Source organism: Phoenix dactylifera, chromosome 9 (genome assembly GCF_051530095.1).
Source record: "Phoenix dactylifera cultivar Ajwa chromosome 9, Ajwa_hap1_PhDact_Kaust_v1.1, whole genome shotgun sequence".
In the NCBI taxonomy this organism is placed as follows: domain Eukaryota; kingdom Viridiplantae; phylum Streptophyta; class Magnoliopsida; order Arecales; family Arecaceae; genus Phoenix; species Phoenix dactylifera.
This window is the reverse complement of record NC_143198.1, coordinates 1,361,236-1,378,943: the sequence shown is the minus strand read 5'-3', so window position 1 is coordinate 1,378,943 and position 17,708 is coordinate 1,361,236. Positions and strand designations below refer to the sequence as shown.

Below are 17,708 nucleotides of genomic sequence, written 5' to 3'. Positions count from 1 at the left end.
GTGGCACCAGAACGGAGCCGGGCCGCGGCAGCTTTATTCATTTATTTATTTATAATTATTTTATTTCTAATTATAATATATTATATATTTATTTATTTATTATCTCATTCATATAAATATAATTATTTATTTATACATATATTTATTTATTTCTTTTTTTCTTCTTTTTCTTTCCTTTTTTTTCTTTTTTTTCTTTTCTTTTTCTTTTTTTTCCTTCTCTTCTTTCCTTCTTCTTCTTTCTTCTCCTCCTGCGAGCCGATGGCGCCGGAAGGGGGCGTGCCGTGGCGGCTGCAGGAGGGGGCCGGGTAAAAGGGAATAATTCTTCCACCAGCCAGGCCATCCATGTTAACTTTTTTGAATGGGTTGAGCTTGAAATTGCAGAGAATCAATCCTATCCTAGCCAAAGTTCATCATCACTTGAACAATCAACGGTTTAAGCCAAAGCTCTTAATTGCCAACTCGCGGCCGATCCGTGTTTCTTGTAGAAATTGTGTATTGCTCGGTCCAAACTTCCCTCACATACATAGTCCATTAGAATCACACCTGTGACCAATCTCATGATATATAGGTGTGGTTCTTGCTGCGAGCACCAACACTGTAGAACCAAATAAGTTAAGATGGTCCAATCATTCGTTTGTAAGCACAGGCACAGCACAAGGAGGAAAGATGTTGAAGGACACGTGTAGCAGATTAAGTTATTTTGGTTTGGAAAATGCATGGTTGATAGGGATTATGCAATTATCTTCCATCTAGTAAATATGCTGATTGCAACTATGATGCATCTGGTCAAATATGATTGGGATTATCATCTGGTCAAATATGATAGGTTGATAGGGATTATCATCTGGTCAAATATGATAGGTTGATAGGGATTATCATCTGGTCAAATATGATAGGGATTATCATCTGGTCAAACATGATGCATGGTGCGGACCACGTAGGCCGGACTGGTAGCTTGGCAGCACCTGCAACTTGGCTATCGCCATGCCGTACAATTTCCTCCATCGAGTACGTCAAGCATAGAATATCTCTGCTTCATTCTCCACACTCGTAATCTCTCCAAGAAAATAAGTGGTGAAGGCACCCTGGAAGACTTTGCTCACTGCCTTCGCTTGGTTCAAACTGCAGCGGCCGAGTTTTCGTGGAAAAATTGAGAGAATGATGCGTGAATAGAATATAAAAAACCGGTCAAGCTCTCCGTCTTTTATGATTACCATGACAAAACCAAGACAAGACATGATGAATGCCGACATCGCCTTCGGAGAAGGCTAACCGCATATATAAGGGCTCGTTTGGTTCGCAGAAAAATAAGAGAGAAAAGTGTGGTCAACGGAAAAGTAATGAGATTCCTCTTATTTGGTTGGAGTTTTCAAATGAGAGAGACGGAAAAGTTGTATTCCCATGAAAATATGATTTCCACATTTTATGGAAAAGTCTTTTCCATAAAAAACATGGGAAAGAAGCATTAAAGAGGCATTAAAAACCTAATTTTTACTAAGGGCATAATAGAAATTATATATAACTTTTCTAGAAAAATGGATGGCCAACCAAACATAAACACTTTGGAAATTTGTCACTTTTCCATGGTCAACCAAACATGCCAAAAGTACTTTCTTAAGCATTCTCTTCCTAGGAATTTGTTTTCTAGGAATCATATTCTTAGGAGGGAAAATACTTTCCACGAGCCAAACGAGCCTTAATGATTGGTGTTTCGTAACTGTAGGGTCCGGTCCAGTCTGCTGGGCTTGGGCTGGCTGTTTGGGCATGTGCCCGGAGAAGACTTTTAACTTCGGCAAGGACCGGACTTCGAAGGCAACTAGGACTCCAGCAATGCCATGAGTTGGCATATAAAAGGCCCATCCATCCTCCCTCTCGGCATCACCCCTCCTTCTCGATCAATCGCCGATGATCGCGGCGAGTTCTCATTCGATTTCAGCCAGAAGGATTTCACCTCGTTGCCTTCGATAGCTTTTTTTTAAATAAAAGGAGCTCAAGGACCGAAAATTATAGTTTGAAAAGTCTCATTTTAAATTTAGTCAACAAGGACTTTTTGTTACAGAGGAGACTTAGGAAGGGTGGAAAATTAATTTCCCATAAACAATTTGGCTGGGAGGCCCCCTCTCTCCCCGTCTCCGCTCTCTTCGCCTCCCCCCGCGGCCACCTTCTCTCTATAAATGAAAAGCCTGGCTGGGTTTAAATCTTCACCTTTCCTCTGAGATTTTTATTTTCTTGCCCTCTTAGATTCCATCGTCTCCCTATTCCACGCGATAAAAATCGTAAGGCCTCGCCTTCGCCCATTCGATCGAATCCGATCTTTTTAAGGCCGTTATCTCTTCTCCGGCCTTCTATTTCTTTTTTTTTTCTTTTGTTTTTGAAAGAATCGAGAGAATGTAAGATTCGTGAATTTTGTTGATTTCTTCGTTTCTTCTTTCCCTTTTCTTTCTTTTTTTAAGTAAAATCCTAGTATATGGTTGGCTTGGGTTTGCTGTCTGGCTGTTAGTCTTTTGTTTCGTCTTTCTTTTTCCATCAATTTGTTTTTTCTCGCAAAAATATGGCTTTGGTTTTTTTTTTTTCCATGTCCTTTTTTTTTCATTCGACATTGTCTTTTTAGTGAAATCTATGTTCAACATCATGTTTTTTTTTTTTTTTCCAAATACAATTGCTTGCCACCAAGGTGGTAGCATGGTTGGAACAAAGCTTTGTTTTCAGTAATGTGGTCCAAGTTCGATTAAATGTGGGGACCGGTCCAGCTGGCACTGGGGTGACATACTCACGTGGGGTTGACCACGGGTCATGAAATATCTGAGAAAAAATTTTTACCCGCATCGAACATTCCCTGCTGGAAGGGGGGGCAGTGGAGGCCGCTACGCGGGTGGGGTTTTTCCCTCCCTCTTCTTTCCAAAGCAAAAAGAAAAAAAAAAAAAAGCAGTTGCTTTTTAATGTGATTATTTTTGTCCTTTCTTATTATTTTTTTAATCTCCTCATTTTCTCTCATTATAGAAAAAAATTAAAAAAATTTGTATAAATACCCTCATAAATTTTCTATTTACATATATACCCTCATAAAATACTCATTTTGCATATATATATCCCTATTTTTCTTTTTTTCAAAATTGTATAAATACCCTCATAAATTTTTTATTTATATATATACCCTCGTAAAATACTTATTTTGTATATATACCTCTCCTTTTCTTTTTTTAATATATATATACACATACCACCTAACGCTGTTAAAAAAATAAACGATTTACATTTAAAATGATTGAAATACCATTACAGGTAGACACGCAAAAAGAAAATTTTATAAGGATACAGATACAAATAGCAACTCTATAAAGATATTTATGCAATTACGCGTATTTAGAAAAGTATACACTTAAAAAAAAATTCAAAAAAAAAAATTTTTTTTTCCTTTATTCTCCTTGTATTTTTTTTCCCAACTTTGGAAAAGTGGATGAGCTTTAATTAATTTGTTTTAAAAAAAAATTGATCTGGGGCTTGCAATTTTTTTTTAGTGCTTCCGGGATCCAGTGATGTCGAAGTCAGGAGCTCTGGATTTTGCTTCTGGGGTGGGAGGAAGCATCGACAAGAAGGAAGTTCAATCGGCAGTGGAGCAGTATGTTTCTCGCCGTGCTCTCTGTCTTTCTTCCATTATATTTCAATAGTGTTGGACATAGATAGCTATGAGTATGATTGATCCCTGTGAGAATGCCATGGACTTTTCTTGATAGAAACATGTGTTTCTCGCATTTCTCGCCATGGACTTTTCTTCTTCTTTTTTTGATAAAATGCCATGGACTTTTCTCGCCATGTGAGGACAAGCAATAGGAGCGGGTCTCAATATTCTCGGTGGTGCGATAAGAGCGCATGAGAAATGGAATCTTTCTGAGTTGTGGAGTCATCTTGTGTTGATGTCACTCTAATCTTCCTCTTATCCCCTATATCTAACTGGAAAAAAAAATCGAAAGATAATGAATCATTTTTATCTTATCGTTATAAGCATATTGTACCACATAAGTTTTGACAACGGATCACATTTATCTACTGTGTTGAAGGAAAAAGGAAAAAGATGTAAAATAGTACAATAGTACTTTTCTTTAATTATTCTCAAGGATTAATGTAGCTTTTATGAATAATAGTTTGTGATAAGGACCCTTGCTATTTGGCCTATAACATGGGTCCATGCAGAATCTTCTTATGAAGCATCTGGCCTAAATTTTCCTTCTTTTAGGCTTATAAAACAATAATGGAATTTGACAAGTGAAACAATAATCGCATTCTTCATGCCCTTCCTTTCTGCTAGTGGTGTCTATGCATTCCTCAACTTTACAAGCTTGAATCTTTGCTGTCCATATAATTTTAACAAAATATCCTTGTGGCTGCCGTTACTGATTTGACAATCCACACACAAAATGATGTGAACAAAAGATGGACTATTGAAGTTTTTTCCTGGAGTTTTCAACAATTTGTTCACTATGTAGTTCTTTCTGAGCGCAATTATCTGTAAATTGATTTCTGCTATTTTTCTTTAATTGTGTATAATTTTTCTTTTCCTAGGTATGAGAACTATCATGGCTATTTTGGAGGGGATGAGGAAACAAGAAAAGCCAACTATAATGACGTGGTAAGACAACTTATCTATTTATTTCTTGTTTAATTGTTGGATTTAACTCCAATACAAAGCTATGTTCATTTTATCATTTATATAAAACTCGTTGCCAGCATTAAAAATATGATCCCATGGTTTAGAGTGTTACTTATGGTAATGAATGGCTTTGGCTAGTAGAATGACAGTATCGATCATAGGAATGTTGACTTGCTGGCCTAAGTTGTGTAGGTAGATGGTTAAAATGGACAAAGTAGATTACTTTAAGGGTATTTGGGCTTATAGGATCAAAGATTGAAAGAAGGATGTAGAAGACTGCGTTGTCAAGTGGAAGGGTACTTATGCAATACATAAGATCTGACGCCGTAGAGGAACAGAGATCTGATATGCCTGATCTGATGCAGGAAATAAAAGTTTGAAGAAAAATTGACATGGAAAGCTGGTTCCCAAAGTTAATTCTAAGATTCTTGTGACTAGAGGAATTCAAAGCAACTAGTTTTATGGCTCATGTGCACAAAATAAGACAAATCTGAAACCATCTATATGACAGTAATTTATAAAACGAAGAACAAAAGACAGAACAAGAATTAAGGAAAAAACATGTGTTAAATTTGTGATCTTATCGCTATGCCTGTTTTCTCAAAAAAAGTTAAATATCTGAAGGAATTGAGCCTTGCCTGGCGCTGAAAATCGGTTTACTAGGATAGGAGGAAGTTACTAAATTGTGCAGTTTTATGTGAACTTTTCTAGACTCCGTAGATAAGAAATAAACTATGGCCACCTTGAATTTGCTGCCATGTGTGGACATATTGTATGCATATTTTTATTATACTGGAAAAAGATAAATCCAAGAGTCCTGAACCAACCACAACTCTTCAAAAGTCACATTAAAGTAGGAATATGTTATAGCTATTCCACTTCAAATATAACTCCTACCTATGTCAGAGATTGTTTATGGTTGTTTATGCAGGAAAAATAGAAACAGAAAAAACTATGCCTGTGGGAATAGTTATGCCTCAAGTTTTGCGTGCATTTGATTCGGGAACAAGAAAAATGGGAACACAAAAATTATTCCCTTGGGAATAGTTACGCTATGAGTTATTCCAATTTCTGTTTGGTTATAATTTTTGGAACACTTTTTGGATGAGAAATTTTTGTTCATAACAAAATAAAAAGTAGATGTATGTACTTCAAATCCTGGCACTGTATGTGTGTATGTATGTACTGTATGTGTGTACAAATATAATATGGACTCTTATACTTTCAAATCCTGGTTTTTATACTTTTTATTTATACTTTCATTTTTGATTAAACAGATCTTTATGTCAGGATAAGGACAAATATTGTATGATAGGTAAGGATACTTTGGTCATGACTTGGATGTTTACTGATGAAGCCTAAGGTACTTGTGATCAGGTATCAGCTATAGCTGACAGTTTTTGAGATTAGTTGAAGGGATAAATGTGGTCCATGAACCATGAAATTAGTTGTTTTTCAAAGCCAAGTTTTTGCTCTAGTTTTTACTGATACATAGATTAATTGTAATGGATTCTGTTTTAAGGTTTTCATATTTGATTACGGATAAAAGACTATATGCAACACTTCTGATTTAGAGAAAAGGCGTCCGCGTCAGTGTCAATTATTAACTAAGTATGCACTCATGACGTGATGCTTGTTTGTCTTGTGAAGGAATCTGTATGAAAATATAGGAGCAATGTTTGTTCTCTGTAATCTGAGGAAAAGATTTCAAAATATCATAACCTGTAGGATAAACTCATTTTCTATATCATTGAATAACTGCAATTTTGAATCCAGCATGAAACAGTCAATGTGGTTTTGACCATATCCTTGCAAAGTCTAACTAAATGCTTTTGGTATTTATTTGATATATTTCAGGTAAGCAAGTACTATAATCTTGTAACAAGCTTCTATGAATATGCCTTGGGAGAATCCTTCCACTTTGCTCCCCGGTTAGCACTACTTTAATTACTGACATTTATTCATCTTTCATCAGAAAAAATATGCACTATGTTTATGGATCATTTCTTGATAATTGCTTAGAATTAATTATTTACTTTAATAATGTTTATGAAGATGGAAAGGGGAATCATCACAAGAAAGCATGAAGCGCCACCAGCATTTTCTTGCCCTACAACTAGGCTTGAAAAGGGGAATGAAGGTTTTAGTTGTCTTTCCTTTTGTGATTACACGGCAAATCTTAGTAGGCAAGATGCTTTGTAGGTAATGTATGCTTCTTTATATTTGTAAATGCAGGTTTTGGATGTAGGTTGTGGAATTGGTGGACCACTACGGGAAATTGCTAGATTTAGGTAACTTTTTTTTCTCAATTTTGTTTCTGCAAGTTGTTTTTCTGTATTCCATTTTAAAGTTAAAATGGATCCTGTTGCATAATTATCATGTCGCATTTACCAGAGAAGCTATTTTGAATCATATCTTAATTAGAGCAGCAAATTCTATCAGAATTCTGTTGTTAAACATGCTTGGGCAGGGATAGCACTAGGACAGGTCACATGCCTCCCATTTTTCAGGAGGTATGTTACACTGCTATCATTAAGTGCTCATCGACAAGACGAGGTTAGGGTAAGTATGTGGATGCAATTGTTGTGTAAATACAACTTGATATGATGCTTAAATGAAAATTGAAGGCTAAAAAATTGCATAATCTGACCATTTCTGTTGATCCATTACTAAGATGAATCAATGGCAGTCTAATGTGATCAGAAAAAGGTGGGTAATTTGAAAGGTTCTACTGGGGTGTGATGTGTTCGTTCATTATTTCAGATAAGTGGTCTTTGTTATTTTCTATACAATGGATCAACAAGGCTTCCTGCTTATCTATTACATCTTGTAAATCCAAATAGTTATGGATGTACTTATCTTAGAAATTATTGAATGCAATTTACCTCCCTTCTACCGGAAAAAAAGAAAAACAAGAAGAGAATAGCTATGATAACTTCTCATATTGAACTGTTGCAGCTTGGCATCCATTACCGGATTGAACAACAACGAGTACCAGATATCAAGAGGCAAGGTTGTTAACACTTTCTATCTCAAATATTCTAATACCTATTTGTCTTTCTTAATATCAACATGCATTTGAGACTTGATAGAAAGCCTTTACTGACTGACAGTGTTCAATCCACAGGTGTTAAACCAGCTAGCAGGATTGAGTGAGTCTTGCAACTTCGTTGAGGTACATGTAGCTTTTTTTTCTTTTCTCTTTTGTATCACTATTTTTCCATTTCTGGGGTTGTATATATTCTGTTATATATCTGTCTGTCTTTGCAAAAATTATTGCCGATTTCTCTCATTTAGAGGTCTAATTTAGAATTTCAAATGTCTTTAACCTCTATAGTTAGAGGTATTATTATATAGAAATATAATTCAGTATGCTTGGTTAATATTTAGGATAATCTTCATGTCCTCCATACTCTTCACTTCTCATATATGCAGGCCGACTTCATGAAAATGGCATTCTCCGATAACACTTTTGATGCGATATATGCTATAGAAGCAACATGTCATGCACCAGATGCGGTAATCTGCCGATTTAAATGCTTGTGTACATGTTTCCAATAGCTTATCTTTTGATTGTATCATACCTTCTTCAAATATTTCTAATGCCTTTTTGCTCGTTCCAGCTTGGCTGCTATAAGGAGATTATAAGAGTACTGAAGCCTGGCCAGTGTTTTGCGGCCTATGAGGGGTTAATGACCGATCACTTTGATCCGACGAATGAAAGTCATCAGAAAATTAAGGCTCTAATCGAGCTTGGTAGTGGTCGCCCTGACATAAGAACTGTAAACCAATGCCTTGAAGCCTTAAGGCTTGCTGGATTTGAGGTAAAAGATTACACTGCATATATTGGTCCTTAATGCTTCCTCTATAAAAAGGTATGTGAGACTCTAGTACGCAATTGCTTTTTCACAGGTCGTATGGGAGAAGGATCTTGCATTAGATTCTCCTGTGCCATGGTATTCGTCCTTGGATCCGAGTCAGTTCTCCATATCAAGCTTTCAAATGACTGCTGTTGGACGTTTCATTATCAAAACTATGGTAATTGAGATCACTACGACACTACTTGTTCCATATCTCTTTCCTCCTCTTCTTTCTTTTTGCTTGTCATTAAATATTGTTCATTTTGGTGTTCTGTAGCTTAAGACACTAGAATTTTTGCGTCTTGCTCCGGCGGGAAGTGGGAGAGTATCATCATTGCTGGAAAAGGCTGCTGAAGGGCTTCTGGAAGGTGGAAGGTAAGTAAAATATTTTTTTTGCAGTTTACTTGCTGTAATTTCTGGATGCTCCCAATCTTCCTGTGCATTAGTGTTTGCCCCCCTTATTCGTGGCGGTTACAAGTGAGATAATATATAAAACTGATGGATGCAGGAAAGAAATTTTCACCCCGATGTACTTCTTCCTTGCCCGGAAGCCCCTTTGATAATTTCGTGGAGCAGCTTCGTCAGCCATGGCTGCTACTTAACGACGGGGGATTTGCCATGATTCTATCTATATATGTTTTCCTTTTCCTTTTCCTCTTCCTTATGGTTGCTGAATATTATGTTAGCTTGCCATCTTGTGGTCTTCTGTAATTGCTTCTATCAAGTATATGTTCTTTTGGCTCTTGTTACTCCACCAAGGGCTTTGTTAGTGTTGTACGTCTTTGGGTGCCATAGAATGAAGACAGGTCGTGGCAATATGGCCATAGAACTCCTTTTCCATTGCCACAAATGATCAGAACATTCATTCACAACCTAGTATTTTATGAGAAGCTCCTCTTCGTCCGCACTACTAATTAAATTCGAATGTGAAGAACGCGGCTACAGATCCTTTTGAAGCCCGCCTCATTATAGTTATCTCTAGAGGCAGGAGATGATACATTCGGGGCTAATGATTGATGGCTATGGCTATGGGTATGGTCTTTGATTCTCATTGCCTGTAAGAATAAAAGTCACCGGGTCACGCTTGCCACTTAACTTTCTTTTATTGCACCATAAGAGAAACTTTCCTTGTCATTTCTTTGTATCGAGCAAACAAAATTAAAAGGAACGTTATGTGTTATTGCAAGACAAGGGATTACGAATTGTACAAATTGTAGATGTGGTCGATGGAGTCATAACAAATTAACAATAGGATGCCAGGTCAATGGCTTTCCAGCTGGACATTTGGCAGTTTCATCTTTCTCACTTCTCAGGTCTCTCAGTTTTGTGGGCCCAAGAAAGCATAAGGCTTAATAGCCTAATAGATTTGGTTGCCACGGTCCAGCCCATGAAAAAGCCCACCCTGAACTCAAGAAATAAGGTGAATAAAAAAATAAAGGGGCTACCGGGGCAGTAGATTGGGTACCCTCTTATGTGGCTAACCATTTTGGGGAGACCCTATGGCTGGGGGAGAGGGGACTACCCAGTGTCCTCCGGAACTTGTTATCTTTTAATTTTTATGAATGTATTCGTATTCGTTATGCATGGTATATTTGTTTTAGAAAAAAATAATAATAATTTTTTTTTACAGAAATAAGACGGAACAGTTCTGCCTTTTAATTATAAAAATCAAATAACAACCCACTTTCATCCAATAAATTTCTATCTGTGACTTATGATTTGACTAGTTGAAAGCCGACTTGATTATCCTTTTATTAAAAAATTAGGCTTAGGATAAACCTTTTTTGCTTTTAACCAATTTCTGGTATCATTATTTTTTTAATAGCTTAAGGTTCGTGACATCGCATTTCAGGTAGTCTTATGAATCTAACATCGAGCATGGACATAGTGTTTTAATTGAGTTTTGGGTTTGATTTTGGATAACATCTTGACCTAATGATTTATGACAACCCCTAATGATGCCCTCATTGGAGGGATTACGAAGGGGGAAAAAGTCTCATCTCATCATGTTTTTGGTGGTTGTTCAATTTACGAGTACAGTGACAATACAAGTCTCGCCATAACGTTCGTGGGCAGGCCTTTTGTCTAAAAATCAGGCAACTTTGAACAGAAAAAAACACCCATAATGATGGTCGCAAACTCGAACTTTCACCTGCACGATTGCAAGATCGGCTCTTTGATGAGGAGACGATTGATGTTGCATCGCTGCTGCTTTAAAAAAAAAATGGTGGGCCGGCTGCTATGACTTTTTTTACCTACTAAGGATTTTCAAAAAATAGAAGAAACAAGATGAGCAAGAATTATAGATATCTCATTTTCTCGATCCAAGAATAAATTGCATGACCCTTGAAATAATACAAGTTTATGAAATGATCGATAAGAGGTTTGTAACAAGAATTTTTTTTGCCACAAAACAGGATGTGTGTTCATGCTACATATTGTCAAATAAGCTGTGACAAGTGATTGGCTCCACACCCCATAAAACATAAAACAAAATTTATCATATCGGGATTGCAACGATTTCTAGATAATTATATCAGACAATAGTCAACAAATTAAAATATAATAACTCAGGACCTTATCCAAAATAACCAATATTAAAACAAAATTAAAACAAAATACTTATATAGGTATTATTTGGGTTCCTTGATCCTATATAAGTACTCAAGATCTACCAGAAACTAACTGATATGGGACTAACACAGAGTTGAGAAAGATACTTGGGAAAGCTAAAACTCCTCTTTCAAAGGTTCCGTCAGAGCGGAAAGAGAGCTGCATTCCCAGACTCTCGAACTTAAGGTACTATTTTCAAACAAATAGGAATTCGGGGAAGGTATTTCGCTGCTCGCATGGATTTTCACATACTTCCCCACTTTAAGACCCGACATTCTCGTCGGGCCAAGAGTTCAAATCCATTCAAATCTAATCACAATTAAGCATCATGATCGGCCCATGGTCAGCCCTAATAGATCTATACTGCAGTGTCCCCTAGTCTACATAGGTTATGAGCCAGGTCCGCTCTGATACCATTTGTAACAACCTAGGACCTTATTCAAAATGGCTAGTCAGAAAGTATTATTTGGGTTCCTTGATCCTATATAAGTACTCAAGATCACATATCTTTGTTTTTCCTTTTCTCTTTTCAGATGAGTAGGATTAATAGGAACGAAGGATGATCCAAGCTTAGAGTTCATGTTAGTAAGTTTGATGATTCTGTAGCTAAATTTCAATTCTTTAGTTGATTATGAATTTGTAGCTTAGTAATTTTCTATATATTGAGAATTGTGGATTTGATATTTATGTGTGGATTTAGACGTTCTGAACCAGTATTGGTTGCACTTAATAGGTAAAAAATTGGACTTTCATTTATTATATTTTGCTTGAAATGAATTTGGAGATTAAATGTAAATATTAACTTCGTGTTATAATGGATTGTACCCCTCGGTAGCATGGTCATATTATTGTCCCAATTTTTTTGGGGTGCGACAAACTATTGCAAGTGACCTAATATATATATATAGCCAATAAACAAGGGCATCATGTTAATGGATGCCATTGCAGTATCTGATAACATCTATCCTCTCTAAAGACGCATTTCTCTTTCTTTCATAAATATGTAGCAACCCAACAAATCTTGGCTTTAGAAACTGGCCTATCGCACACCATGTCATGATGTTTGCCATTGAAATCAAAACATACAGGAAACATGAAACGAGCACTTTTACTTGTAACGAGAAAGTGCATGCAATCAAGCCAATCGCTCTGAAAATTAGCTGACTCCAAACAGAGGAGCAGAGGTGCCTTTTGGAATCCAAAGTGCAGACCAGGTGCATCAAGACCGTTGATATCTCTGATGTAGGGCCTATGGGAGCACAAAACTAGAAATACTTAAAGCTCCTGGTTTCACGGGCAAAAATCTGGACATCAGAAGCAAGAAGAAACCTAGTGGGCTGCCTTTCCAACCAGGGAGGCCAATGTTCTGATACCAAAGCCAAAAGATAGGCGTGGCCTTCAAGAAAAGGCTAGAAAAATGCACCCCCATACTCCATGACCAAAACATATAAGCTTTGTCTATCAAAAGATACATGCTTTATAAATGATTTAATAGTACTATTTAATCTGTCATCAAACAACCTAACAACATGTGCTTGGTATGATTTCACTCGCATCATGAGAAGACTAATATAATCCTCATATGTACTTGTTTGGCTGCAACTATACTATATTCAATCCATGCTCTTTATTTCAGAAATAAACAATAAGAATAGCATAGAAGGGGCCATGCATGGTTTTCATCTTGGCAAGATATCAGTTCAATATTCGCCTCATCAATTCTCATTATGCAAATTACAAAATGAACATACATTTCCAGCTAGACTTACAGATTAATGCTAAACTAGCATGAGAGTAGATAAATAACTTCAACAATTAAGGTTGGTGTTCCAAAAACTTTTGTTGGTCCATCCCCTACCAAACTAGTGTTCATCCTAATTCTTTACGATAATTTTTTCTTCTTTCATGTTAGCCCAGCATTACTGATCATTAATATCTATTTTACTATTGTTATGAGCATGTAACTTTTAATCAATGCTTTGAATGATACATCATCAAATTCTTAGCAACAAACAGTCCTCAATACAGATGATTGTTACAAAATAAGATTGATTGCTAAATAATTGCATCTTGTGGTGAAGGACCATGTTCCTCGCTTGGGGGATTCTGAAACTCAAGAATCTGAGGGCAATGCTTAATTTGGGTTTCAACAAAAAGCCCTCAAAAAAGGACACATGCCCTTCATCCCAGTTGCGAGCAAAGTGGATTTTTATGTAAAGCCTCGCCCAGCAGGGGTCTAAAGCATTTGTATATTGGCCATCCATGAGCCCTATATCCAACTCCAGCCTTTAAAAACTCTTGGAACCATTGGCAGCACGCACTAATCCATCCTAATTAGACTTAAAAAATATTCCTGGCTCTGATGAGAGTCAAATAACGTACTCATGGCGTTGAGCACTAGAATTCTGACATCTGCTGTTCATTTCCAACTTTTTGCGCTAAATGAAACCCCTCTCAGTAGGTTAAAAACTAAAAGTATCCGAAAATATTGGATTAATTCCTTAAAAACAAGAATAAAAAGAAGAGGGAGAGGGGGAGAGAGAGAGAAGAAGAAGGGAAGGTCATGTCAACTGCAGCAGGCGAAATGGTGTGCTGTTGCCCCACCCATGACTCAAATACTACTACCAATGGATGAAACAAGACTTCTGTGATGTCGCTGCAAAAGGAATTATGGCTTCTGGTCTCCTCAATAAGTTCGCCAACATCTCTTCTTCTTCCTCTCTTGTATGTGCCTGTGTTTCCAAGCTTGCTGTTAGATATGCCCAGGAGTTGAAGGAAGGTAGTGCCAGGAGTTCTTTTTAGGCGTGCTTCACTCGTCCGCCAAGCCCCAGCTGCTGTCATTTTGTTAAAGGATGTAAATATCTCTGTTATATGCTTTGATTCGAGGAAAGGGGACAAAAAGAAAAAAAGAAAAAAAAAAACTTACGTATTCTCAAAGGAAAAGCACCTCTTCTCGGTAAAAAAAGAGCAGGTTGATATGAGGGGTGGTGCAATGGCTTCCCTTCGCTGCTGCTTTGCTCTTGTGATGGTTCTTCTATGTGGGAGCCAGCCAGCCGCCGCCGCCGCCGCGTCCCAGCTCCAGGATCGCCCCACCATGGTGGCTCTCCAGAGAGAGCTCATGGTGGTGGACTGGGACCCCAACAACCCAAGCTCCTACTGCTCCTGGTGCGGCGTCACCTGCGCCGGCCCGAACCAAACGGTGGAGGCGCTCGACCTCCCTCGCCACAACCTCCGAGGCAGCATCTCCTCCATCTCCGAGCTCTCGTCGTTGAAGCGGCTGGATCTTTCGGGCAATTCCTTTCATGGGTCCATTCCGTCTTCTTTTGGAAACTTAGCTATGCTCGAGTTCCTTGATCTGTCCATGAACAAGTTTGAGAGTTGGATTCCCTCTTCTTTAGGCCGCATCAGAAACCTCAAATCGTTAAATCTTTCGAACAACTTCCTCTGGGGTGAAATACCTGATGAGTTGAAGAAGCTAGAGAGGCTGCAGGAGCTCCAGATTTCTGGGAACAATCTTAGTGGCTCCATTAATTCCTGCTTGGGTTGGCAGACTGACTGATCTGAGGGTCTTTTCGGCTTATGAGAATAGTTTGGTTGGTGTGATTCCCGACAACCTGGGCTCGGTTTCTCAGCTGGAGGTGCTGAACCTCCACTCCAACCTGCTCGAAGGGGCGATACCTGAGAGCGTTTTCATGTCGGGGAAGCTGCAAGTTTTGGTGCTGACTGTGAACAGATTGAACGGCAGCCTTCCGGCGTCGGTCGGGAACTGTAAAGGCCTCTCGAGTCTTCGAATTGGAAATAACAGGCTTGTTGGAAGCATTCCTGCATCAATTGGCAACGTTAGCAGTCTCACATACTTCGAAGCGGACAGCAATCACCTCTCTGGAGAGATTGTTCCGGAGTTTGCGCAATGCTCCAACCTCACACTTCTGAATTTAGCCTCCAATGGCTTCACAGGGACCATACCTGAGAAGCTAGGAGAGCTGAAGAACCTCCAAGAGTTCATTGTCTCCGATAACGGTCTCACGGGCGAGCTCCCCAAGTCCATCCTCAGGTGCAGGAACCTCAGCAAGCTTGACCTGAGCTACAATCGATTCAAAGGAAGCCTGCCTGAGGACCTCTGCAACATGTCGAGGTTGCAGTTCCTACTTCTGGATCACAACTCTATTAGTGGGGAGATACCTCGGGGAATTGGCAACTGCGCAAGGCTGCTCGAGCTGCAGATGGGCAGAAACTACCTGACTGGTAACATCCCACCTGAGATTGGCAAGATCAAGAACTTGCAGATAGCTCTAAATCTTAGCTTCAATCATCTCAGGGGGCCGCTGCCTCAGGAGCTGGGAAGGCTCGACAAGCTGGTTTCCTTGGATGTCTCCAACAATCAACTGTCTGGAGACATTCCATCAGAACTCAAAGGCATGCTGAGTTTGATAGAAGTCAACTTCTCAGACAATCAACTCACTGGCCAAATACCAATCTTCGGTCCATTTCAGAAGAGCCCTCGTTCGAGTTTCTCGGGAAATAAGGACCTATGTGGCGATCCATTGGATTTTAATTGTGGGGATTATTTCAGTTCGGTTGATGGTTCCGACGACCACCGCAAGGTGTCCTACAAGATCATATTAGCAGTTGTTGGATCTGGTTTGAGTGTTTTCACTACGGTATCGGTAGTTGTCAGCTTGTTTATGCTGAGGGAGAAACTAGAGATGGATGGCAAGGATACCATGGTTGCAGGGGAAGTAGTTGTGACTCCTCCACACATAACTGCTGGGAATGTCTACTTCATCGAGAGCTTGAAGCAAGCCATTGATTTCGACGGTGCTGTCAAAGCAACCTTGAAGAATTCGAATAAAGTGAGCAATGGGACATTTAGTACCACCTATAAGGTAGCTATGCCATCAGGACTTGTTCTTTCAGTAAAGAAGTTGAAATCTGTCGATAGAACAGTTGTTCACCACCAGAATAAAATGATAAGAGAGCTTGAAAGGCTTGGAAATCTTTGCCATGCAAATCTGATGAGGCCCATCGGTTATGCGATCTACGAGGACGTTGCTCTTTTGCTTCACCACTACATGCCTAATGGAACACTGGCACAACTCCTTCGCAACAAGATCGGCACTGAACTCGAGCCCGATTGGCCGAGAAGGCTGTCCATTGCTATTGGAGTTGCCGAAGGATTAGCTTATCTTCACCACATTGCCATCATCCATTTGGATATATCATCTGGCAACATTTTTCTTGATGCCAATTTCAATGCTCTCATTGGGGAGATGGAGATATCCAAGCTCTTGGATCCATCAAAAGGACCTGCAAGCATCAGTGCAGTGGCTGGCTCCTTTGGTTATATTCCTCCCGGTAAACTTTCATTTCTTTCCATTCTCTCCATATACTGATGAGCCTAGAAAAGGTGCAGCACTAACTGACATTGTTGCTCATCATCAATCTCTTTTAACCAGAATATGCATACACAATGAGAGTTACAGTGCCAGGGAACGTCTACAGCTTTGGAGTCGTGTTACTTGAGATCGTAACGTCGCGATTGCCGGTCGATGAGGTCTTTGGAGAAGGGATGGATCTGGTGAAATGGGTCCATAATGCATCAGGAAGGGGTGAATTCCTGGAACAGATGATGGACGCAAGGCTAAGTACTGTCACATTTGCTTGGAGGAAACAAATGGTAGCAGTTTTGAAGGTTGCGATGCTCTGCACCGAGGATACACCGGCGAAGCGGCCTAAGATGAAGCAAGTAGTGGAGATGCTTCTTGAAGCGAAGGAAGATCAAATGTAGGATTTTTCGGGAACTCCCTCCAGTGCTTCATGTGAGATTTAGAATGTGATTGGTACAAAGGGCTCGAGCACTTCAGATTTGGAGCTTCTGCTATGATTTCATTGCTTATGGTTAGGCTTATAATGCAAGCTCCATCATGGTCGCCTTGAGCAACAGCAGCGGTTCATTGGAGTCTTTCCAGCTGCCACCCGGCCACCGTTTATAGGCTTGAGCGTTGGGTTGATGTGGATTTTGGATATTGGAGGTTGCTGCTTTTGAACCATTAGGTTGGTATGTTAATTAAGTCTAAGGCTGTAATCATCTTTATGTTAAAGCTTTTGCCAGTCATCTTAACTCAAAGACAATGGTTGTACATTACATGGGGCCCTACATGAATTTTTTTTTATGAGTGGGTCTCCCTGAACTAGAATTGGATACAGGTCCCGCATGAGAGCTTATTGTTATAGAGGAGAAACAAACCTAATGGATGGTGCTGAAAGTTCTTGTGATGGGCTCAATGGGCATGCAGGAAGGTGAGCTTGTGGGAAGTGGTCCAAAGGTCTTACAGAAGCTGTTTAGCACTGTAGGCACCAGTGCTTGAGAGCCTGAGAGGGCCATCACAAACAAATGGCCACTGTCATATCTTGTGGGGGGATGTCGACATACGTTCCCAGCCCATGGGGACTTGTGCCCATGTCCACAGGCCAAACCTCTGGCCATCATGGCATCTATTTTGAAAATAAACAACTTTTATTAATTTTTCAAATATATTAAAATAATATTAGTATGATATCCAATAATGATTTAAAGAGGACCGCGA

The 17,708-nt window shown here is 39.1% G+C and overlaps 2 protein-coding genes across 4 annotated transcripts; both read left to right on the top strand.

Annotated features, from left to right (window-relative positions):
• Window positions 1-2,129: 2,129 nt before the first annotated feature.
• On the top strand, window positions 2,130-9,358 carry LOC103717657 (cycloartenol-C-24-methyltransferase 1-like). 3 transcript variants are annotated; one of them, XM_039121834.3, is made up of 13 exons: window positions 2,130-2,276; window positions 3,519-3,619; window positions 4,561-4,627; window positions 6,506-6,579; window positions 6,704-6,788; window positions 6,884-6,939; window positions 7,607-7,661; window positions 7,776-7,823; window positions 8,084-8,167; window positions 8,272-8,472; window positions 8,561-8,686; window positions 8,786-8,883; window positions 9,017-9,358. In XM_039121834.3, the coding sequence occupies exons 2-13, from the start codon at window positions 3,537-3,539 to the stop codon at window positions 9,066-9,068; spliced, it is 1,029 nt and encodes a 342-aa protein (XP_038977762.3). In that variant the 5' UTR covers window positions 2,130-2,276; window positions 3,519-3,536; the 3' UTR covers window positions 9,069-9,358. The 3 variants fall into 3 exon arrangements, with proteins under 3 accessions (XP_038977762.3, XP_088560014.2, XP_089781326.1); XM_088703888.2 differs by lacking the exon at window positions 2,130-2,276 and adding an exon at window positions 2,372-2,390; XM_089925200.1 differs by lacking the exons at window positions 2,130-2,276; window positions 3,519-3,619 and adding an exon at window positions 4,273-4,480.
• A 4,308-nt stretch (window positions 9,359-13,666) lies between these two features.
• Window positions 13,667-17,248, top strand: LOC120107000 (leucine-rich repeat receptor-like tyrosine-protein kinase PXC3). Its single transcript, XM_089925197.1, has 2 exons — window positions 13,667-16,476; window positions 16,578-17,248. The coding sequence occupies exons 1-2, from the start codon at window positions 14,814-14,816 to the stop codon at window positions 16,907-16,909; spliced, it is 1,995 nt and encodes a 664-aa protein (XP_089781323.1). The 5' UTR covers window positions 13,667-14,813; the 3' UTR covers window positions 16,910-17,248.
• Window positions 17,249-17,708: the final 460 nt, after the last annotated feature.

Excerpts from the sequence above, each read along its gene's own strand:
- LOC103717657 (XM_039121834.3), top strand. The coding sequence starts at position 3,537 with ATGTCGAAGTCAGGAGCTCTGGATTTTGCTTCTGGGGTGGGAGGAAGC. Across the intron at positions 6,940-7,606 it reads CGGGAAATTGCTAGATTTAG|CTTGGCATCCATTACCGGAT; the intron begins GTAACTTTTTTT and ends GAACTGTTGCAG. Across the intron at positions 8,168-8,271 it reads CATGTCATGCACCAGATGCG|CTTGGCTGCTATAAGGAGAT; the intron begins GTAATCTGCCGA and ends TGCTCGTTCCAG.
- LOC120107000 (XM_089925197.1), top strand. The coding sequence starts at position 14,814 with ATGTCGGGGAAGCTGCAAGTTTTGGTGCTGACTGTGAACAGATTGAAC. Across the intron at positions 16,477-16,577 it reads CTTTGGTTATATTCCTCCCG|AATATGCATACACAATGAGA; the intron begins GTAAACTTTCAT and ends TCTTTTAACCAG.